General features: G+C 36.3%; 1 protein-coding gene across 2 annotated transcripts in view; it reads right to left on the bottom strand.

Moving 5' to 3' along the window:
• The window catches only part of TMEM131 (transmembrane protein 131), a 91962-nt gene that overhangs the window by 50674 nt on the left and 15626 nt on the right, over nucleotides 1-25662 (bottom strand). For both annotated transcript variants that reach the window (XM_063392545.1, XM_063392546.1), the window contains exons 2-4: nucleotides 21636-21697; nucleotides 10425-10465; nucleotides 3897-3965 (exon numbers count right to left, since the gene is read on the bottom strand). In XM_063392545.1, coding sequence (XP_063248615.1) covers nucleotides 3897-3965; nucleotides 10425-10465; nucleotides 21636-21697 — 172 coding nt within the window. The remainder of the gene's footprint in view (nucleotides 1-3896; nucleotides 3966-10424; nucleotides 10466-21635; nucleotides 21698-25662) is intronic.

The following is a 25662-nucleotide window of genomic DNA, read 5'->3' as shown; positions in this document are numbered from 1 at the left end:
GAGTGAAGCAAGAATCTCCATTCACCATAGAAGAATAGGCTGATGAAGGATTAAAATACTACTGTAACTGAAAGTATAATTTCATACATTAACAATCATTTCTAAGAAACAATGGTAGAATGTCAACTTCATCTAAAATAATTCAGCATTTAAAAAAATTTTTGATAAGCAGTTCTAACTTATATTTTATATCCTAAAATATTCAATACACAAGTGCTCCATTATCAAAAGGTACTTCTACCAAAAAAATTAGTTGAAGAACTTAAACTTCACTTTTGATACTGTCAGAGCTGAATGAACAAAGATGAAGGCAATGTATTGAGACCTACGAAGATCCACATTCTCGCAGAAAGTAGGTGAAAGAACTGAATAGAATCTGCCCTTTAAAAGTATTCTTCAGTCTTCACCCCAGGTGGCCATCTGTAAGACCTCTGATATGAAGACCTGTCTTAAACACAGAAAGTCATATAGATAATGACTGTTTTGCCAAAATAGCCTCTGAGCAACCAACTCCCAAAGCTACAGAGAATAACATAATGATTACAGTTTGTGGCTTAGAACACCTCAGTTATTTCCATTTAACAACAGAAGAGAGTTACAGTTTAAAAGAGAATACAAGGAACAGAATGCTGGTAAAAAAAATCAGCTAGTTGTAGAGCTGGCTTTAGGTGGAAGGTTTTTTCCTTGTTTTCTTTAAAGCCCTGAATCTCCAATACTCAAAATGTTGCAGAACTTGTTCCTGAAAAATACTGATGTTGCTTCAGAAACACAAGAAAGAGGCTTACACATTAAATAACCAAATGAATATTCCACACTTAGTCCAAGTAGTCCTCTGGCACTGTGATATGGGAGAACCTGCCTCAGTTCTATCCCATTCCCAGAGGCTTAATGTATACAGAGAACATTTGGGATCTCTTCAAGTGAGCTAAAGATTTGCATATCCTAACACACAGCATACATTTCTTTTGATAAATGTGAGATTACCTGGACTAAATTCAAAGTAGTAGAATATGGTAATGTTTGCTTTATATTAAAACAGAATTAAAAAAACCCTCCAACTGTTATAAACCAGAAGTAGAAGGCCATTTTAATCTCATCTTCAGGTAGAATACAGGAAGTGTGTCTACAGCACATATTTATCAACTTAATACTGCTTTTGATTTTCTGAGATCCTCAGATAAAGTAACTTTTATTAACTATTATTCCTGCTTAAGTTGGCACGTTTTTGAAACATCTGATTAAACCCTCACACTCTTAGCAGACCAAAAATGTCACAGGAAGAATGACTTGACTTACAACTGAAAATAAATATTAACTCTTTTTTTAGCCTAGATATGATACATGTTGATAGCTCAGCATAAACAAGAACTTGGAACAAGTTTGCTCTACTAAATGCTACATGCTACCTATTAACAAAACACCCTTTGGGTATAGTACTTACTCAGAAACTAAACATGCATTTTATGTCTTTTCTAAAATCCATTAATAACAAAGACAGAAAAGTCAGAATTTGAATGTGAAAACTCTGTCTGTTTTAAAAGGCAAAAAACTCAAAAGCTTGAATCTGCATTAATTGACTTCCAAGGTGCTTTGCACCTACAGCTTCTTCCCACCAGAAGGCTAAGTTGCTCAGCATTTCTCAGAGCTGGGTCACAGATTTTAAGCTAAACTTTGGGGCTCAATATCTAAACCTTTTCTAAAACTGCTTTTGGCAACTTATTTAAGTTTTAATAAATCAGAAGAGGATTTCTGCCTGAGACTATAACCTAAATGACAATAGATAAATAAAAGATATACAGCTACCAAAAATCCCCACCCAAACCAAAGAAGGAACACATAATGAATCAAGATCTAATACAGAGGTTCCTTATTTTAATTGACAGAAGGCAGCACTGCTCCAGTGCAGTTTGCATGTATTGGGCAGAGCCATTCCCAAATAAGATTTGTGCTACTTTTAATACTCTATTAGATCTATACAATTTCTTCAGTGCTTTCAACTTTGACAAGAACAGCTTACGTAGAAAGCCAAAATATAATGAAGAATGACTTAAAGTAATTATGGTACTGTCTTGGATCTACTTCTAGCAAGGGGGAAAAATCATCTTTGGAAATCCAGAAAGCAAAAAAGCACATGTATCTTTCTTCAGAGCGTAAGCGTGCAAACTCTAGATAACCTTTAAAAGGTATCTCAGAGAACATCACATTTATTCACAGTAGAATAACCAAGCTTGGTGTAAATTATGGGTTTGTCTGTGGGAATATATATTCATAGTAGAAGAAGGTGCATAAAATACATTCCCAATATCCAACTCTGGAATTATTATGAACTGAAAACGTTTATCATTTTTAAAAGAAAGTAACTCAAATCAGTAGATAAGTTTAGCATAGCTCTAACAAAAAGCACACTGCTCTACATGTTTGAATTTGTACTGCACTCACCAAAATAATTTATTAACTATAACCTAATTTTCTTGTAGCAGAGATGCAGTATAATAGAGCTTACCACTAGATATTTAGTTATTCAGTATTCTCTTACCTAGGATTGGTTACTGACATTAGGAAGAAAAACAACAAAATCATACAACATCAAAAGCTAAAGGAAACTTTGAAGGAAAAAGAGGGGGCATAGTGATTTACTTTGTCTTTAATCAGAAGTAAAGACACAATTTTATTAGACTGAGTACAAATAAGTTCTGTAAAACAAGGCATTTTCATACAGCTTTGTTATTTCATGACATTTACATTGGGTTTTCTTGTATAGAGGTGATTTCTGGAAAGCTCTGTGTGAACAACACACAGTTATGGCTTCTCTTCTTTAGAAAGACACAAGTATACACCATGTCAATACAGGAGCTTCCTTGCACATCTCTGTAGTCACCACACTGTACAACAGTCTTCCCAAAAGAAAAAGGTACTATATTTTTATTAATAATCTGTGGCTTATCTGTAAATGAAACAGTTTTTCATCCAGCACCAGTACTGGCTGAGGATGTTGGAAGGAACGCTGTGCTAAGGCACACTTGGCTGTTTGCATTGTTCTAAGCTGAACTGGTAACAAAATGTTTGAAATGCCTTCACTGCAGTTTACATTGGTCTAAGTATCAATCATGCAGAGGCTCCATGAACAACTACCTCAGAATCACTTCTGACTGCTGGGAAGAAGAGGCATTGGAGCTACTTATACACAGTAACCCCTTCACAGTAAAACAAGTTAAGACTGAAGTAGATCTCAGAGGAACTAACAGATACATTGATGAAATGTTTAATTTCCTTTCTTCTCCCTTTTGTTTAATGGAAACTGCAACCAGTTGCAAGATAGAGAACATGGAGCTAAGCTCCTGGAGGCTATTTGTTCTCCTTGAGGCTGTATTCTCACACTCAACATTACTGTTCTAATAATTGCAGATCCACAGCCAGTTTTTTTGCCACTAAAGCAATAGTAAAACTGATACACTAGGGTACATGCTTCCTGGCACAGGTTATATTCAAGCAGAAAGGTAATCTCAACTCAGAACATTACATTCTAGATTTAAAACTGTCCGCTCCGCAGAGCACCTGTACAAGTACGTAAAAAGTACAAGCACCTACATCATCAAAACCACAGCAGCTGACAGGTCGCAACATGATGCTTAAGACTGAGTACAGCAGCCCTCTCAAAGTCAATTACACTTACAATCTATTAATGCAATCTATGTATACAATCTTTTCTATCAGCTTTAAATGCTGTTCTTATTCATTTTCTGGGGTTTTGCTAGTTGCTTGTTGTTTGGTTCTTGCGGTGGATTGGGGTTTTTTTGTTTTGTTTGCTTGTTTGTTTGGGAGCTGTTTTGTTTGTTTGGTTTGTTGTTTTGTTTTAATTTGCATAACTAAAGAGATCAAAAGACTTTTCAACTTACTGTTCATGGAAGTCCAGCATTGGTGGCTCAAACCGGAGAGGTCGGCAATTTCCCCGATACAGGGATACACTGCAAGAAAAATTGAAATGCTGTAAAAGATACTATTAAATGACACATTTTTTCTCCCTTCCCATCTCAAATAGTCCCTTCTTGGGAAAACGTTCATTAATACTAATAATGCAACTAATTCAAAAGAAGAAACCAACAAAAACTTGCCTGGTGAGTATACCATAATTTTACATGACTATATAGTGTCTCCAAGAATGATTATGCAAGAGCACATACCTTGAAAATGGGCATAACTGAAGTGTGAACCTCTCCTCTATATAATGATGGCTGAGTGAAACAACACACTAAATAGGTTTACATCATCTTTCATAGCAATGTCCAAACATTGCTAGGAAAGATGTTCTGGATATTGTCCAATGTGTAACAGTGCTTTACATACTCATCCTGAGTTTCTCCAGCTACTTCTGTACTAGTACACAAACAATCTTGGACGCATTTGAAGGTACTGAGGCCACATGTGAGAAAACACCCAATACTGTTCAAAACTTGCAATACCCAGAAGAAAATGACTCTGCTCTGGAAACATTCCTTAGCTTTGCTTATACTAACCTCCCCCTGGAAACTCTTTAGGAGAACTCTAGTAGACAAAGACCAAAACTGAAATAGCACTCAAACAATCCAGGAGTGAAGTCAACAAAGTGCCTGGAGATATCCTCTACTACTGCTTATTTTATCAGGGCAGTTATATAGAGCACAGTAGTTAACCCACAACAAAAATTAGAAGTAAAAAATACAAAGCAGTTTCATTGACCAAAACATTTTTTATTATTCAGAATGATGTGATTGTGACCACAGTTAAGCATCTTCATAATAGTAACACTTTCATTGAGCTGAGTAAAAATCCTATTCATACAAAAAACAAAGCAGGAAGACAACGTAAAAAATAAATGGAGAAGACTAAGGAGAAGAAGATGATCAATGGCTCCTGAATGGCAAGACAAACAATTTGGGGTTTTTTTTAATGCTTTTTTTCCTAGTATTAAAACAGCATTATTGTTTTAGATCCTTTTTTCTGACTTTGTATCAATCCTAGATGTCCAAAGACAGAGCTGCAGCCAGTTGTCCTGGGTAAGGAAAGCTGCTCCACAAACCCAGCACTACCCAGAACTGCCTCAACAACGAGGAGCAGCCAGGAAATGGCACACGCATTTGTGGCTTGTCTTATGAAAGCTGAAGCCTTGAGCAAAGATCAATGCACTTCCATCCAGTGCATTTCCAGGAAAACTAATTATTGATCAAATTCAGATGTCTTATACTCCAGAACCACTTCAACAAGGAAGCTATTTACAGAAGTAAAAGTTCAAGAACAGGCTAGGAAATCTTAATTGTATCCTTTAAGCAAAATCAAATCAAAAGCTTTTTAAATAAAATTACAATGTCTCAATGACTCACTCTAAAACTCTGTGACTGAATCTTCACACTTCAAGTATAATGCACAGCATGCTAATCAATTTCCACCACTCTATGTTTGGATGTCAAAGCATCTTCAAGGCTCCAGAGTCTAGTCACTAAAAAGAGCTTTGGCCACATAAAAGTAATAAAATACTATCAGGACAGGAGTAGGCTTAGTACATCCAGACAGTCTTAGTATATACTTAAATAGGTGTGTGTGCACATACGCTGTGTGTGCAGACTGCAGTACAACATAAGTGAAACTACAAGAAGACACCAATAGGAAAAACTGCATTCAGATCTACAAAAGAAGTTAAAATTCTTGCTACTATTAAGTGCAGCTGTGACACATTACAATTTTCAAATAAGAGGGTGCTTGGGTACACCTTCTCAGGCTAAAGTCAAACCTCGAACCGTACAAAAAATGTTCAACAAAACAAAGTTTACAGAGACACTGGATGTAGGAGAGTACAATAGGAAAACTATACTAGCAGTTATGTTTCATAAGGCTAAAGCAAGTGACTAGTAGATCTTCAGAGTTTACAGTCAATTTAAAAAACCATTTAGAGCGCATTTCCAAATGAAAAAGGTCAAAAAGCTCCTGTACCTCCATTGTCAAGGTAATGCTAAACAGAAACCACTCATTTTACAGTGATCTTAAAAATAATTCTGTCCATTTCTTCCAAAATTAAAACTTTGAACAGTTCGCACATCTTTTGTATTGGTAATTACAGGTAGAATGACATATCAATTCCTGTTAGGGAAAAATACTAAAAATATTTACAATATTTACAGACGTGATAATTAATATCTTTATTCCAAATGCATTGAAAACACTGTCAAGAGTAACTGGGCCTAACTTGAACAATCATGACCTACTCAATTCTCCACATACATGTAGAGGTTAGGCAACATTTTCTCAGGCCACAGAGCTATATTATCCAGGAAAGCCAGTTGGACAACACAGATTTTTTTAAAAAATTTGTTACATTTGGTTAAAGTTTGGTGAAGACAACATCATAATGAATGCCAACTATTATAATAAAAGTAACAACCATAATAAGATTCAAACAGGAGCAAGCAATATTGGGATTCACAAACTTTGCCTACTGAAAGGCCCAACATGAGTCAACTTGCAGCAGACTAGAAAATGATGATAATGTCTGCTCTGCTGGGCACTTGCTCACCAAAGGCTGGATACACCCATGGGTAGGGCAACTTTACAGCATAATGACATGAAGTTAATTACTATTGTATGCACGTAGAAATATGGCTCCCGGTCTTTTATCACAATTTAAACATTTTTCCTTCCCTACCCCTCCAACCTTTAAAGACAAGGAGAAGAACATGAAAAGGAAAAGATGCATCTGGAAGAGAGGACTGCTAATACCTGCCAACAAGCATCAGCAGACTAAGAACTGGTCAGGAGTCATCTGAACGCATAATTTAAATGTTGCCAACATCTTTTCCCTTCTGCAAGAATTTTGATTTTAAAAATGAGACCTAAGAATGAACTACACATAGTTCCTAGCAGGATCATTATCCTCCCTGTTCCATTCATCCTCTATCTGAGTGGGCATTTACCTCAACTACTAAGATACTGCTGCTACCCAGATGCAATTCACTGAAGTACAACTTCATGTCTCCATAATGTTCATCACAGATGCTGTCATGAACGTGGCCCAAACAGCAATGCCTGTAACTGATATGGGCATCCATCTGTGCTGAGCCACAATATTCTTCTGTCTTAAGGACGTTCTTCAGCATTTCCATAATGCTTTGCTGTTTATCAGAGTACTATGCACTCAATTTTAGATAATCAATGCACATCTTTGCATTTGGAGACGAAGAAAAGGCTTGTCACATACAGTATTTAAAGATTTCTGCAAAGTTTGGCAGCAACTCTGTCTCTGTATCCTCATTTTACCTTTCTAGCTGTTCTGGGATTTCTGTAGGAGTTATGTGCTCTGTGGAATCTTATCTGTAAAATCTTTAATTGCTACTGGAGAAAATTCAAATCTAAGCATACTCCACATGAATTTTTCCCACATTACTTCAGAAGTTGTTTAAAGGGTTTTATTTCCTCTCTTGTGCCATAAATTGTAAAGAAATAAAGACAGCAGAATTAAGCTGTGAAACAGCTTAATTCTCATTATTTTATTTAGCAACAAGAACTCTTAGAAAGCTGCTACTTTGTTTCCATTACCACAAAATCAAATAAAGCTATCTAAAAATAACTATGTGAACCTTTAAAATGACAAATTGGCAAATATTTCACAGTGAGTACTTTTTGTGCCAGAATCCTCGAAAGAGCCACTGCAGACTTCATGAGCTAAAAAGGTTCTGTAGGTAACCTGAGTGCATCCATAACTTGCTACTATTTTAAAATAAGGCTGAGCTGGATATATAAGAAAACATATTTTAATTTTTAACACTAGAATTTTTTTCAGAAATATGGGTATTAATCACAGGCTCAGTGAGAAAGTTAACTCCCACAAAACAATTGAACACTTCAGTATCTGGCAGAAGCTGCTGCTAAAATGCAGATGAATAAGAAGACCAGCAACTTTTTCTTTTTTTTTTTTTACAAACTACTCAGATAGTAGGTGGCTCAAATATGTCAATATTAACCTTGTATCGGGAAAACACACTCATACCAGACAAAGTTCAAAGCTAACAATTCCCAAGGGGGAGTGTCTGGGAAAGAACAGGGAGAAGCTTGAATAGATGCACTGTAACCTGACCATAGGCATGAACAAAACTAATTAAATTGCTAGTTCATTTCTCTCCTTCCAATTAGTGCTAAAATGTAGATCAGAGAAGTGAATGAAGTGTCTAAATAGGGGAAAATATTGGCAAGCTATACCAAGAAGATTATTTAATCTCTAATAAAGACAAGGAAAGACACATCATCTACTGAAGCATTGTTTTTAGCAATGTCATTGGAAAAAATCACCTAGAAAAAGACTTGAGATTCATGCAAAACCAGTAACAGCAGTGAGAGAGAAAAACAGAAAGCAAATCTGGAATTTACTATCTAACATGGTAACAGGGAGCTTGTGATGCAGATCTTCATCACATTGTGACTGAACTTCAAACAGGCCAGTGCTTTTAAGTGTAATGGACTATTTGTATTTAGATATCTAAACCAGTGTTCTAACAGAATACACTCTAGAATTTCCAATACATAAAGCAATCTTCTTAACTGAGAAATGAAAACAAAAAAATCCTGTAAGCAATCTAGTCCATGGCCTCAATCTCAAGAGCCATCAAATTCAGATTTTTTTCTGGCAAACAATATTGCTCCTAATCTGTGGATGCTAATATAGGCATTCCCTTTCTGCCACAGAGATTTCATGATTTAAACAAAATACTATTCCATTTAAAGAATCTCCATAAGGTCTAGCTATATCCAAGACACAGAAATACACTAATTGTTATCTTTTGTTCAACTCTCTTTCCTGTAAATTCATGTTCTCATACTTGCAGTCTGACTGACATAATCCAGCACATAACTACAGCAGTTTGCATTCCTGTCCACAGCTGGAGATTTCATAGGTTTTTCAAAACTTGCAAAAAGCAGGATCTTAAGCCCACAATTAAGCAACTACACACACAGTAAAATAGGAACTTGTCCGAAATGGAAAATTCTTTTACTAGATTTCCTGAAAAGGAACAGAAAATAGGTCGTGGAAAAAACATATTTACTGAAAATGTGCTGTGACCATTTGCTGAATGCTACTGTGCAAGAAACAAGCTTCATTATTACTGTTCAATGCACTCATTAAATAAACAAGAATATCTGATGATTCTTCAGAGAAAAATTAGGGACCAGGGAAAAAAAAGAGGCCACTTATTATTTTCATTCTCAGACGTTATACTTGAATAAGCAAACTCTTCAGTAATAGATTATGTCTTCAGGACAGGAGAGGACAAGACGGGGTCATGGGATGTCTAGTCTGGAGAAAAGGAGGCTCAGAGGTGACCTCACTGCTCTCTACAACCATCTGAAAGAAGGTTGTAGCCACGTAGGGGTCAGACTCCTCCCAGGCAACCAGAGACAGAACAGTGGGCTCAAACTGTGCCATGGGAGATTCAGGTTGGGTATTCAGAAAAAAAAAAAAAACCATCATGTGGTTAAGTACTGGAACAGCCTCCCTAGGGAAGAGGTGACATCACAATCACAAAATGAGTAGATGTACAGCTCTGTAATATGGCTTGGTGGGCATGGTGGCATGTGGCTGAAGGCAGGAGTTGGTGATCTTTGGGGGTCTTTTCCAACCTTAATGATTCTATGATGGGACAAAGGAATGTGGGGAAGAATCTGTCAAAAATAACATCAAGTTTTTCTTCAAAGAGCACATGAAGAACTTTTGAAGCAGGCAAACTTTCTCCTCAATAAAAGAAGCTACAGAAAAATGATTTTAAAGAAATCTACAAGCAGAGTCTCAGTTTAATTACAAGAAATTACTCTGTGGTATATATTACAAAGTGAATTAAAGAATTCTTCAGGTTTTTTATGCCACATGTGAAGTTCCCTCCTCATGAAGGGCCACAAAGATGATCAGGACAAAGCACCTCTCCTACAAATATAGGCTGGGAGAGTTGGGGCTGCTCAGCCTGAAGAAGAAAAGGCTCTGAAGTGACCTGAGAGCACCTTCCAGTACACAAAATGAGCTACAAGAGAGGAGGAGGAGGAGTTTTTCACAAGGTCAGTTACGACAATGAAGAAAGGGCTTTAAAACGAAAGAGAGAATGTTTAGATGAAATATTAGGAAGGAATTCTTTACTGATAGGGTAGTGAGGGACAGGAACCCAGCCCATGACAGAGGGATGGAATTAGCTTATCTTCAAGGTCATTTCCAACTCAAACCATTCTATGACTGAGCTGTTCAATTTTTAAAACTATCTCACATTTTAGTTTCATTTCCTCTGTGTAACAAAAATAATTGAAAAAATCCCGCGGTTTGTATTTGATCATTTTACACTAAACCTTTATTATTCTTATGAAAAGTATCACAAACCTTATTATTAAAGTCTATATTAAACTTTAAGAAAGATGCTTACCTTTTCTGTTGATATGAACTGAGGCCTAAAGTTGTCTCAGTCTGTAAAAGAAAATAAAAATTAAATTCTAGAGACCAACAGCATTATACCCACAGCGAGGGAAAAACCCCAACCTAATAACCCAGCAACTGCAACAAGTTAGCAAGTCAGAGCTTCAAAGAAAACAAGAGTAGTTCTAAACTGGAACAGAAAATATAAATTAGCTTTTTCCAACTAAAGAAATGAAGTTTGGCCTTAGAGAAGAATTGGGGTAGTAATGCCCACGAACTACAAAACAAGCAGCAACTTAAAAACCTAAAAACTGAGAGAAGGAAAAATAACAACACTGTATGGAGCGAAATAAAAACCAAGCATAGATAGATGTAAGAAACAAACTACAAAGAAAAGCATATAAACCAAGAAACAGTCCACCAATTATCTCACTAATGTAATTTAACACCTAGAAAACAAAGAAGGCTATAATCTCCATTTGACTAGGAAACACCACCTCCTTCTTTGCTAATGATCTTTTAGCCTCTATTATTCATACCCTTCCTTCCACTCTGCTGCACATTTCAGTTAATTACCTGAAAACAAGGAGGTTAGGTTGTCTAGGGATTTCCAATTAGTTTACTCTTGCCTAAGAAATACCAACTGGTTTAGAAGCCTGCATATGCAGTGTCCTTCTGACACTGCTAATGTTAGAACATACCAGAATGGGAAAACTTCTGTCTTCCCACAGGATTTGGAGATCAAACTCAGAATTTTAATTGTCATGGCCAAGCTCAATACTTATCTCCTGAGAGTGCAAAGAAAGCCTTGATAGTCTGATGAAGATTACAGTGCACCTTGACCAGTTCACCTCTAGTACAAGGATGCCACTTGTTTGCAAGGGGAATGCAAATTTGTATCTCATTTCAGAACTAAAAATCAAGTCCCTTCTACTGGACACTTCACTCACTTCTATTTCAGCTAAAAATGACTCTTTCTTTCTTTCTTTGTTCTTTCTAAGATAAAGTATTTATTAAAATAGTTTCTTTAAAATTATCTTTACTTAAAATACGGATTCTTTTATTAGAGGAATTTTGATTTTGCTCTTTGGAGACACTTAATGGAAATTTTATAATTACTCCTATTAGATCACCGAGTCTACAAACATTAATGTTTGATTCATGTCAAGGATCAATTCTGGATTATAAATCTACATAGCATTCCAGATTTAGAATGAACTTATTTGGTTTACCCACCCTCCAATTTGCATCAAAGTAAGGAAAGCTGGAAGTATATTATTTATCATTGTAAAACAAAGCTAATCTGTTTGTAACTCGAGGATTTGTTTGCAATTTTGAAAGGCAACGCAGAACATTCATTAGATTTTTTTTGGTTTTAAAAGCTGTGGTATAGAGAGTCAGACTGCCTTGCTAAAGGGACAGTGCAGGAAGGGGTTCACATGAAATTACGTTTCACAGTACAAAATAATCAGTGCAGTTTTTCCTCAGTAAAGACTAAGAAACAAGCTAAGTTGTTTTATACTGTTATTGTAAGAAGCTTACACATCTTTCCATGTTTTCCTATCTAAGGTATACAACTTATATACTGATAAGCTTTTAGTTCAGCTTCTTAACTACTGATGCCACATTCCATTTTCTATTAACAGTAAGATATAGGCAAATGCTACTCTGAAACAATTTACAACAGGTTGTAAGAATTATTCAATTAAAATGAAGAAGGAAGAAATTTAAAATCAGTTTTAGTTAAGTGATGAATGCTTAAACTACAAAATGTTTTCTATCTAAAACTTAGGAAGTACTGCTAATTAACAAGCTAATTAGCTCTGAAATCTAAAGAAATTAAACAGAAAAAGGCAGATCTCCTCCTTCCATAGCTTGTTTTTTCCTCAGACTGGAAAGACAAAGGCAAACCTTCCAGTTTTAAACTGCTACACATTATTTTCTCATTTCAACCACTGAGAAAATTCATGGGTTGAGATAACAACAGTGGGTATATGACTTGACTTCTGTGACATCATGTCTCTGGGAAGGTTTAGGTTTGGTATTAGGAAAAGGTTCTTCACCCAGAAGGTGGTTTGGCACTGAAACAGGCATTTAAGAAGTGTTTGGACAACACTCTTGAGCACATGGTGTGAATCTTGGGGCTGTCCTGTGCAAGGCCAGGAGTTTGACTTGTTGATCCTTACGGTCCCTTCCAACTCAGAACATTCTGTGATCACAATTCCATGATTTCTTTATTTTACTTCACCTATTTAGGTTTTTATCTTATCCCATGAGTTTTCTCACTTTTACTCTTCAGATACTCTTCCCCCATCCCATCTCATTGGGGGAAACAGAACAAGCTGTGTGGGGCTGAGCATCCAGCTGCAGTTCAACAACAACAACCAAACTTATTCTATGACATTAACAGATACATAAAACCTTATATAAAACCATGTAATCCTTACCAATGTCACTGAAAGCACATTAATCACTAACATGAAATAAAAGCTTTCTTTCAACAATGGAGGGCTTTTTTCTTTCAAAACATAACTAAAGCATACAATTAAGTTACCAGCAGTTACCTGACAGTCAGATGATGAAGCTAACAGGTTCAGATCTTATGACAGAGCAACTAAAATAGCCATTACCAGCACTGTCCCATCCTCGACAACTAGCTTTGGCTCTAACAAGACAGCATGTTTTATTAAGTTTTAAATAATTTCATACAGAAAGTTGTTAGTTATATGTACTCTTAAGTATCACAATTGGCTGTCAATATCACTAATATTAAACTCATCGAAGATCCCACCCAGGCCAACTTTTAGACAGAGGGCTGTGGAGATCAAATTTAAATCCAGAAAATCGCAGAAACAAATGGAAGTACACATAATTGACAAAAGTGCAACTACTACATTGCCATGGCTGTAATTAACTGTTGGGAGTTCAATTATCTGACTGCACACTCCAGGTTTTCCCCTATGTTCTGAAATTACTGATTTGCTATGAAAATATTAAGTTGAATATCTGTAGATCAGGTTTTAAATCATTAATCACGCTGCTAATGGTGGTATTTCTGAGATATCTTTAAGAGCAAAAATCCATCAAAGAATCATGCTTACAAGGAAAATCCTGGATTTTGCTTTCAGATGTCCATTAAAGACAAGTAGTATTATAAATTCATTTTAATTACACTTTCTGTTTTTTGAGCAGGAGCTGTTTGCTTTTTGCTTTGTTTGATTGTTTTTGTGGGTATTTTGTTGTGTGGATTTCACTGGGGTTTTTAAAGTTTGTTTTTTGGATCAGGGTCAATCAAGAGCAAAGAAACAGCATACCAACTTCAGCAACTATAGCATCATGGAACTAAACCAAAAATAAATCTCATGTGGCAGTTGCTATAATTACCACTCATTTTTATTACATGTCAATCTTTCAAGTCATGCAGTAAACAAAAACATACAACTGCATTTAGTTACAAGTCCTAAATACTTTTTTTTTTTTAATTTGATCTGCAGGTATAATTGTGGACCTATTGTACTACAGTCTGGCATGCTACTTTTCCTGTGTGATTGCACTAAACTGCCAGGAACTAAAGCCATGTACCTGATCAATCCACTATTCATTGTGTAGGTTTTGCTTAATACTGGTGGCTTATCAGGTAAAGAGAAATAAAATTATGGTCTTTAAAAAATACAGCTTTATCTTTTCTTCCATAAAGGATACATTGTAAAAGAGCAGAGTTAGCAAAATATGATTTATACAAAACATTTATTAAATCTTATCTGTATTGGAGAAGTACTACAAATAACAAAATATTGCAATGTTCAGGTCAGGAAGTATGGTGCATGTGCACACTATTAATATTTCAAGATATTAAATAAGATAAATTACAGGAAAAAACCCTTCAATTGGATTAATTTCCTAATCCAAATCCCTAATACAATACCTAAGGTCAGCACAAAAGAAACAGTAGAAATATACAACTGAGCAGGAAAAAAGTGATTGAGAGAAAAATCACCCCATTTACCAGTACTGGGCATACATGATCCTTCTGACCAAAATGCTGTGCTCAAGTCTTGAAGACTGATGATTCTTTTTTTTTTTTTAATTTGAAGACAGCATATAACATTGAGGCTGTTGTTCCTAACAGTATCATGTCTTAATTTAATCTCTTATATAACCCTAGAAGGATTAAATTAAAAACCAAGAAGATTTCAGTATAAAGATCTTGGGAAAACTTGCACACAGTGAGCTAGAAAATTTGAAGGCAGTCAGCCAACATTATGGTTTCAAGACTTAAGAATAGTTTCTCTCCACAGGCTTATATTCTCCAGACAGATATCACAGAGAATCTGTACCTTGCAGTACACTTTAAAGACTCACTGTAATTTTGGAAAATGCCAGACAATAATCTTGCATACACAAGAATCAGAATCCATACCTTACAGCCTGAAGGCTGTCTCTAAATACCCATGGTCGTTAACTTCAGCCAGAGCATAAAAACAAAAAATCCCACCAAACAAACAATCACAACCACCAAGTTGATTTTAATGTCTCATCAATTTGTTATAATAGCTATTCTTCACTTCTTGGTAAGAGGTCGTATTACCTAGCACTACATTCAGTCATCTAAACATAGGCATCTGCTGCCACTTGAGATAAATGTCCTAGGGCAGACTGCCTGGTCTCAGACTGACACCCAGAAGGACATGGCTTCTCCTACACCCTGTGCCATATCTGCCAGGTCCATGTAGACACCCAGGACATCTCAAATAGCACTATGGAGATTTTTCTGATATTGAGGTTACCTATGTTTAAGCAACTAAACTAGAGCTCAGAAGTCTTCAACAACTACGGTTGGGGCAATGCAAGGAGGCAGACTTACTTAATCAAGACCTGGGGTTTCCAACAGCAAATCTGTTTCTTTAATGTTAACAAAATTCTCAACAAGCAAAGTTTTCTATATTCCTACACAAGAGAGTATCCACACCAATTTAAAAGACTGCTGCAGTCTGAAAGACTAAGAACATTTTAAAATTTGCTATTTCATAGTAAGGCTGGTTCCTTCATGTAACACAAGTAATACATAAATGGCAGCTTAAATCTTCATTGTTGTACTCATGAGCTCTATGATAATAATTAGCATAATTAAAATAAACATAATTAATGAGGAATAGTTTGCTTAAGGTAATGAAAAAATGAATGCTGTAACCTGAAAGGTAGCTGAAAGTGGACTGAAGTCATTGTTGCTTTGGGTCCTTCATGACCCAAACTCACATAAGGAAACAAAAACATCATCAGTTGACTGTAGCTGATGCAACACATGCTATTGACACTGGCTTTGCAACAGTCACTCCTGGGCACCAATTATTTTTAATCTAAAGCCTGGGGATAGCAATTCTTCCAATATAAGAAGCAGAAGAACTTCAGCTGCTCACAGGCAATGGCAATGAACTTAAGATGGCTCTTACTCCTTTATAAAATCACACACTTGGGAAAGAAAGCTCCAGAGGCCATCAAGTCAGCTGTTGCTCAGTGGAGATCTCACCAGTGCAGGTTGCTCACAGCTTTGGGCCATCAAGTTTTGGGTCTCTCAAAAGACAGAAATTCTACAACTTCTTTTAATAACCTGGTCCAGTGTTTAACATCCTCAAGTTTAAAAGGGGTTTTTTTGTTGTTGTTGTTTTTTGGTGGTTTTTTTTTTTTTTTTTTTTGCATGGGTTTAGGAATCAGTGTCCAAAGCTTCTCATCCTTCCACTGCACACAACGAAAAATCTGGTTCCTGTTAATTCCACACTGCCCACACAATCGCATTTCCTCTTGGTCTTTTCTCCTAATAGCTGAAAAAATACATCCTAATATGAGAAGCCTTTCAGCCCCTGATCATCCTGTATTATTCTGCTGTGCCTGCTCCGTATGTCAGTGCTTTCCTTACACTGGGTACCCCAGACTGGACACAACACTCAGCTGCAGCACCACAGATGAGGGGAAAATCACACCCTTTATCTTCTGGGTCCACATTTGTTCACAGTTCACTAGGCTGGCAGTCATCTTTGCTACAACAGCACATGGACAACTTATGTTCAACCTGCTCTCTACCAGAACCCCCCATATGTCTTTTCTGCAGTGCTGCTGTCACGGCCCAGCCTATCCTATCCTATCACACAGAGTTCTTCTCTCTCAGGTGCAGGCCTTGCATTTGTCTGAGCTGAAAGTCACAAGGTTCCTGTCAGCCTGCCTCTGAAGGCCCTCTGAAGGCAGCCTTGCCTTCCACTTTGGCAATTTGGTATCATCTCCAAACTCACTGAGAGTGCTCTCCATACCACCAGCCAGGCTGCTAAAGACAACACGAAGCAGTGCTGTCCTCAGTTCCAAGCTCTATCACAGGTAACCTGCCAGCTGAACTCTGTCCTGTAGAATACACCCATCGAGGTCAATGGTGCAGCCACTTCACTGCCCACCTACGGCCTGTATTCTGAGCACTTTGACTACAGATATCAATTTAAAAATTCAATCTATAATATGAAAATTTGAGTTAATTAAAAAATATGCTTAGACTTTACTCCCTGAAAACACTATTGCTGATACACCAGAACTGAATGCTTGCCACTTCAGTTAAGAGAACTCTTTTCTGTGTTTGCTGTATTGAGAATGAAGTACAGATCATGCAGAAAATACTAAACTTCCACCAGTAAGAGATCAACACAGTGACTACCACAAAGGTAATTTGTAGATCCAGGTCTTCTATGTTACAAAGCCACTGAATATCACATTAAGGTCTTTTTGTCTCTTTGTCAGGTAGGGCCATTGCAATTCCCACTACCAGTCTTTGCAACAAGCAGTTTACAGCGGTTTATAAACAAAGACAGGAAATATGTATTAAACATATACAGGCACACAGGTTTTCTTCCTTCCCCTTCAGAATTTCAGCTATTCTGCAAACCAGTAAATGTCAGTAAAATAATTTCTAGGAGTTTATCTGTAAAATATTGTTTTATACACTTATGATTATTGCAGCAGATTCATGCAAAGATAATTTGACTGCAAAGTCTTACCACTTTCCTTCTTCATTTTAGCAATATGCTGCTTTAAAAATACTACTGCATAAGCAGAAGTACTTCCCAAACAGTGTGATTTTAAAAAAATAAAAATCAATCACTAGAAAATACAACTACAGTCCCAACTACACTGTGCAGAAGCATATGAGATACTCATGGCAAAAGCTCTAATAACAAATAGAAAGACCTGGGAAAAGTCCTTTATTACCTAAAAAAACCAAACAAAACAAAACCAACAAACAAAAAACCAAACAACAACAACAACAAACCACCCAAACAAAAAACCCCACAACAAAACAACAACCAAAAAACAAAAAACAAACCCAAAAAAACCCCAACTTTGTCCTGAAAAACCAATTTTCCTTTACTGTTCACTTTTCAAACTGAAGTCTTCAAAAAGTGAGCCAGTATGTTTGGCTTATCACAAAAGCAGCCAGTTAGTTAATGGCTTATCACAAAAGGACAAATTATTAAAAGTAACAGTTGTAGTTTATTTCAGCTCTCCTAATAGTTGCAGATGACATAATTGTCAGAGACATGAAGCATCTGTCAGGTCTGGTCAAGGGTTCAAATAATCAGGACACGTGGCGGAGGAGATGGCCTGACACTGACATAGCAAAGCTGAGCTGAAGAAGAGCTTAAATGTAAAACTGGGAAGGGAATAACTGATAGCACACTGAAGAAAACAATGTGCCTGGAAAGCATAGTGAAATACAAACGATATGAGCAAACAAAATGCTGTCAAAAACTTACAACTCATTTTGGCATTACTAAAACAAGCATTACTAGAGAGAGAAGGAACTATTCTGTCCTCTCTCTGAGCACAATGTCCCAAATAAATACTACATTTGAAGTAGCGACAAATAAAAACCCAGTAAATTTAAAGAGTGTTGTCAAAAACTTGCATGAAGAAGCTGTAGGTAGATTTTTAGCACAAAATTATCATGATTTTGATGGCAAAGCAGGCAAAGCAACCTAACAAAAAACCCAAGTACACATATGTTTGAGAAAAAAGCAGCAGCAAAACCAGCTTAGGCATGAAACTCACACACTTCTCCAGAGGTTCTAAGAGAAGAGTCACCTGCCAGGCATAGCCCATCTATAAGCAACACCACCTGAAAAATATATACATGATCTCCCAAGGTCCACTACAATCAACCAAGTCTATGACTCTGAAGTGCTGAACAACTATACAGGCATCTGCAAACCACCTCCTATTGAAGAAAAAAACCAAACCCTACATTGCATTTACATTAATATATTCTTACACTATGTTCAGGATCTAAATGAATTATTTGAAGAGTTCAAAAAGTTGAGTTCTTAAAGGGACCAATTCATGTAAACAGACAGAATCAAGAAATTCCCTTGTTTTTAATCCACAGGCAGAACAAGCATAAATTTATTTAGATATAAACTATTAACCTGAACACATATGCCAAAGAGTAGAATTTTCACTTTTTCTCTGGCAAGACATGGTACAGCACTTTCTAAACCACAAACTTTAAGTTCACACCCAAAGAGTACAGTCTCTACTTTGGCTAGTTATCCAGTAGCATGAGCTCATGAAATTTCCATTTTCAGTTTATTTTTACCAATGAAATGTTTTTCTACTTAAATACCTAAAGATTTATTCTCTTTCTCATTTATTTTTTACAGCAAAATTCCTAAAATGTGATTGAAAGACATAAGAAGTATTTTATCAACAGTATGCACTCCAAATTAGTACAAAAATACAGTATCAACAGGGTTGACACTAACTGGAAGGAAGTTGCAGGAATCCCTAAAAATAAAATTATTCAAGGCTTGGCATTTGACTTACCTTACTTGTAAAGCAACTCTTTCAAACAAGAAAAGACTTGCTTCGGCTCTAAAGATATCAGATTCTCGGGGGAAGTGGAGATAAACTCAGACTGGAGATATCTTTGATACCTCTTTGATTATTAATCACTTTATGTACTGAATTGGTTATATTTTACATTAAAAAAAACCCAAACCACGTGAAGATGATGTAACATTAGACAATACTGATTTACTACTACATCATGGTATCTGTACTGAACAACAGACATTTGTGAAAGCTTATGGAAAGCCTGAAAGAAAACAGTCAGTGACATCACAGTAGGTTTAAAACTTTAGTAACTGCTGTTCACAAGACATAAGTCTGGTTTTACAGCAGCGTAATTGCTTTTTTTAATTGCAGTAAGTAATCACAAGAGGTCACCATATTAATATCTACCTGAAAAAAACCCAAATATTTTGTAAGCTAGAGAAAACAGCATAGGCTATCATTCTGATTAAAAGGAAGTGGTTTCACTTATATAGGTATGTTTGGCTTAAGAGTCACAACCATCACATAAAACATACAAACCACTTATCAGAAATTTTGTCTCTCTTGTTCTGCTTTAAATCAAACATTCAGCAACATACTAAGGGAAGTGGCAGCCCAATGTGATCTAAAGCACTACAAATTTTAGGGTGCAGCATGCAGAATTGCTTGACTTTGTCTCACCATAATAATATTGCTACATCTTGCAATAGTTAGTATAATTAACACTCCTTTTACTTTCCCATGTTTATGAGATATTAAGTGGCTCACAGCAGTACTATTATTTTGTAGTCTAAGAACTAGTCATTAATAGAGGGCTAAAATGAGTAAGATAATAAGAGATTTTTAAGATTCTTTTGAACTGGTTTAAAAAGAAGAATCCTGATGAAAAAGCAATGCTTAAAATATAGATGACTGAATGCGACTACATCATCTTTACATTAAACACTGAGCCAATGACATCTCTGTTGTTTATCATTAAACTGCTTCTGTCAAACAAAATATGTTCTAATAGAGTATGTAAAAGAAAAGAGACTAAGCCTTGTGGGATTTTTCCTTATATTTATGGTGATAGGTGGTATCTTCTTGCAAGTTAAAGAAATATTCACAGTTGAAAGCTTTAATAATTGAGACTGTAACCACTATATGAAAAACTTCCACCACTCTACTCTACACATCCAAACATAAGCTTATACAGATATCTATTGTGAGAATATGTTTAGCACACGACAGCTGAACAGCTGGCTAATGAGGAACCTGAGGCTTTTTTGTTTGCTTGTTTGGTAGGGTATTTGGGTTTGGCAGGGTTTTTTTTGAGGTGTCTGTATTGGGGGTTTCTTATTTGTTTTGTAACTGCAATGTTTCCTGTCATTGGTTTGCATAATTTTGAAGTATCTTACTCTTGTACATTCCATTCCTAATATCTACAGTAAGATATTCTTAAGTTACATTAAGGACCAAGGATTGAAGAAAGAAAAAAAACAACCTGAACAACTTAGTAGGCGAGGAAAAAACAAAAAAGACATCATAGATCTGAAACATGTAATATGTTGATGAATATATTGACTTTTTTGAACTACATAGGAGGTAAGAATTACAAATCAAACACTGTACTGGTAACTCCTCTGCTCCCTTTCAAGTAGTAGACTATCACCATCAAGGAATTTTAAGAAAAATGTTCTCAACATACATACAATCCACAAAATGCATGCATATGAAATCCAAGTCAATGGAACTTCAGAGTATTTCTAGTATCAAGCCATGTACGTCATCCTTACTACTGCCACCATCTCAAAATTTCAGCATATATTCTTCAAAATTAGCTTTTTTCCTGTTTTGACTCAAACCAAAGAAAACTGACAGGAATGGCAACATTTTACATGAAAAACAACTATTTGCAACAGTAATTACTTCACTGCAGTAATTAGAATTCCTTTAAAGCCAGTGGTAACTTGGTCCCAACAACTGCCTTTAGGTTTGGGAATCTTGCAACACTTGTAGTTCCTACAGATGCACTGTAGGAACTGTAGCCACTTGCATCCCAACTCTAGATCAAAGACAGGCCTAAACACAAAGTATCCCCCAATTTCTCTGAGAAAGAAAGAACTGGACAGAGAGACAGCCCAGAGAGAACCTGTGGTAAAACCCAGGAGTTTTCCCAACACAAACTATCAAGGAACTAGAACCTCTGGCCACACCAAAGCACACTGTTGAAAGTAACCTTAGAAAGTCCAAAGATTCTTGTGAACTTGAGCTTAATGCTTGCTTATTTTCAGAACTCCACTAACCCATGACTTCAAAAAGCAGCTATCAAAAGATGAAACATTGCTAGTTCAGACAATTTACTCAAACTACATACCTGCAATAAATCTCCTTCATCAAAACGTAGCATTTCTATTATGCCATCCGACTGGATGAAAGCTGCAAAGAAAAACAAAAAGCTAATTTAACAAAAAGCCCATTTTGTGATTAAATCAAAAGAAAAATTGAAACAACTAAAATCTGTAGTATGTCTTTTTGTAGACAGAGCTATGACAAACAAAAATAATAATGCATAATCTACAAAAAAAACCAAACACAAGTCTGTGACCCTAACTTTGCTCGAGAAGTACTACACTTGGCAAATTAGTCTTTTACCTTGAAAATGTTTAGCGTCAAAGGGAACAGTTTTTTCTAGGGTCTTGAAAAAGAGTGATTGTACCAAGCTAACTCCATACTTCAATGAATATGACAGGCTGGGTACCTGAACAACTGAATTTAATACATCTAAACCCACAAAGTTTAGACACAAGCGGAATTTCTGTTTCGTTTACACACCAATAATCTTAACTGTACATCTGGAAAACCTCCTTCACACAGCAGCCTAATCCTTGGCATGGCAACAATCCTCTCCATCTTGACAGGAACATAGTAAAATTTGAAACAGTTTAGAAGTGTTTGCACCATAAGACTAAACTTCTGGAAAAGTTCATGCCTCAGTCAAATATAGTATCCTCAAACACTCCACCTCATTTCCTCTACGTATTTGGTCAGGCAATTGTTTTTCAATTCCTCTTAAAATGTAGGGAATGCAACTTTCTTCTAAAGACAAAGAAATAAGGGCATTGTCCTTCCTGTAAAATATAATAATCTGTACAAGAATGAGTATGATTTAAAGAATAAAGGAAGATTCAGAGAGTTCTATATTTTACTCCCCAAAAATCTACTCACACACACACAAAAAGGAAGTCTTTAGAACAAAATGCAGGAGCAATCTCAAATGAGAAAATTTTATTTAAAAAATAGAAAGTCCTATAAATAATTCCTCCTCTACCCTGTGTCTTTTTCCCATGACTGTCTTTACCATTTACCATTCATGCTAGATGAAGTTAAGCGAGTGACAACATTCGTCTCTTTCCACAAAGAGGAACAACTTCAACACTGAGAAATTAAAGATTTCCCAGTACACAGAAGCACAGCGTGCATTTCTGGAAGATGGATTTTGAATCCTAGTCTGAAAAAGGAGACTTAGACCTTATTTCCTACTTTGAAGCTCAGTGTTCTAACAAAAACAATTATTATAAAATCACTAACAATGCCACTCTATGATGCTTTAAACAAAAAGTGTCAGTACTTTCAGAAAACAAAAAGCACTCTTGGTAGACAGGAGTAAAGGCACCTACCACATAGAGAAATATTAGCTTTGACATGTATTTGTCCCAAACATTTCCTCACTGGCTGCTTTGGTGACACCTCACCCAGCACCCAAAATTCACTATGCTACTTAAATTATCGTTGTTTGCAAATCCCATTCTGCCTCCCTGACTTCCCCACACATTTCAATACCTTCTCCTTAAAGAGACAAGCTCCACAACCTTGCCTTCATATGTCCCCAAATAAAAGCTAATATAAGACAAAGACTGCTGCTATCATCTCCAAAATTCTCTTTTAATATGCAAAAAACCCTGAAACAAATTTAAAAGATCCCCAAACAACAAAGTTTTATACTTATTTTTCAAGCTACCATACCACACAATTCTAATGTGCCACAGGCTGAGAAAGCAGCCCAGCTCAGGTGGAGTGCAAGCATCACCATAGAGAAAGGGGGAGCTCATATTATAAACAACGTGCATGTCCTGCAATGTTTGCACTGACAATGCAATATTTACAGTGGCCTGAGAAGTCCCAGTCAGTTGTGTCAGCAATAAGTTAGTATTTTTGTGTGTGTGTTTATTGTTATTACCTTAATGTTACTCAAAACAAACAAAATCCATCCTTGTTCCAAGAATCAGGAGTTTGGTCAATCATTTATACTGAAGAGCTATACAGAACATAGGGCAAGAGATTTAAAAAACAAACAACAAAAAAAAAACCCCACAACAAAAAACAAACCAAAACAGCATTTAAAAAGCTGTTCCAAAATCAAGCCCTACAGTTTATGAGATTTTGGGCTTTTAAAACTTAAACTGGAATAGGTCTGGCAGCTTAAAGTTTAATGCCAAAACAGAGAACAAGTGAATTCTCAATTTAACTGGCAATATATATGATGCAAGACATTCATTTCATGGTTTAAGTTTGGTTTTAAAATCACTGAAAAAACTCTAAGTTTTTCAAGACTAAGAAAATGAAGCTTTGACACATTAGGATAAAATGCAGAGCATGGCAGTTAATCGTGATTTCACAGAAGTGTCATGCTTATTCTCTGTGCAAGAACCCAAAATTACAGATTAACTAGCACAGAGGGAAAACTCTCATTTTTTAACTTGGGGAGAAATACAGAAATTATGTTTTCTGATGTACTGGATTGATTCGAAGTTCAGCAATCACAATTTAAAAAATTATAGATACAAGCACACCTTCCTAGTAATCAAAAGGAATTGCACCTCTGAAGTTGGACTTTTTGGCATTCTATTGCTTTCTAGATCTCTGGTTTGGAAACAAAGACTACACAGCACTTGATTGTGATATCAGGCACAAACAAAAAGAGTAATTAGAAGACAACTTTTTATATAAATAACCTATTAACAACCAGCCAAGCATAAAAGGCTATTTCATCACAAATTCTTCATATTTTGAGGCTTTTTTCCCTGATTTGAATATAATACACCATCAGTACAAAGAGCAGAAAGCAACAACAACTCTTCCACAAGGATAGCACACACTGAAGCCCCCAGAAATTAACCTAAGCTTTCTACTCAAATATCTTGAATTCAGACCTTCTGTAGACCCCAAACACTTTTTCAGTCACTCTTAGTTATTTCATCTTTGCAACAGCTTATGAACAAAGCAACAGATGTTACAGAACATTTTGAGCAGATAACACTTTTAAACAGAAGTGCTATTCATCATTAAATCATTTAAGAAATGCTTTCAGAGAGCAGATGACAGTGCCAGATGAAGTCTGATGCACTGGCTGCTGTCCATTTCACAGCAGGCACACCTCAACCAAGATGGAGATGCAGTTGCTGTGGTTACACCTTTCATTTTGGTTTAGACTAACTTTCAAGCCTGCACTTCTCTTTATTGGTTACTCCATCAAAGCAAGGAAACGGCAAGTAAATACGTATACCTTCTTGAGATGAAAGCTTGTTTTTGCAACTGGCTTCTCAGACTCTTAACCCAGAATGAAGCAACACATCACCTCATTCAAATGAGGCAAAAGTAATTACAATGTGAAAAGCCTCCACCAACGAGTCATAAAGAGTCACCCAAATCCCTCTAAGAGAAGCTCTCAAAGTGTCCAACATGGACCACAGAGAGGACAAAGTCTTCTTCAAAATGAAATGCTGACAGTGCCCTTGTGGGTACTTTTTTTGCCTGTTCCAGAATTAGAAGCAGTTGCTCATCTTTTGCACTTGTGCTACCTGACCTAAGCAAGTTCACAAACTTTGCAATGCAAGCCTCAAACCAGATTTTACTGTCCTTTTACACAAAATATGTATGTCACCAATAGACAACAGGTTATTACCAATATGGAAAGTCACTGTAAGTAATTAAATATGAGATCACATGCTTTATTAGATGAACCATTCCCCATGCTACAGAGGAAAATGATTGTTTTCTGCTAAGGCCCTAACAATTTCCCCTGGAAAAACTTCTTCCCAAAGTTTAAGCAGATACCATCATGGTCCATAACCAATCTGATACTGTAGCAAATACCTTAATACTCTGGAATAGTAAATGCAGCAAATTAACAACTCCTGCCTGTGCCATTTCAGTCATCCCTGCCCCATGACTGGCAACTGCTACAAGAGGGGCACAACACAATATTTGGGTTAGGAAGCATTTCAGGTGTCACAGTGTGATCTGCCACTGCACAAATCAGCAGCCAAGAAGCCAAATTACACATTAAGAAAAGAATTTCTTCCTGACCCTATAGGCAATTGAAGCCCTGAAGGCTAATTATA

The sequence above is a fragment of the Prinia subflava genome, chromosome 3, assembly GCF_021018805.1.
Source record: "Prinia subflava isolate CZ2003 ecotype Zambia chromosome 3, Cam_Psub_1.2, whole genome shotgun sequence".
In the NCBI taxonomy this organism is placed as follows: Eukaryota; Metazoa; Chordata; class Aves; order Passeriformes; family Cisticolidae; genus Prinia; species Prinia subflava.
The sequence above is the reverse complement of the archived record's forward strand: the minus strand, read 5'-3'. Positions and strand labels throughout refer to the sequence as shown.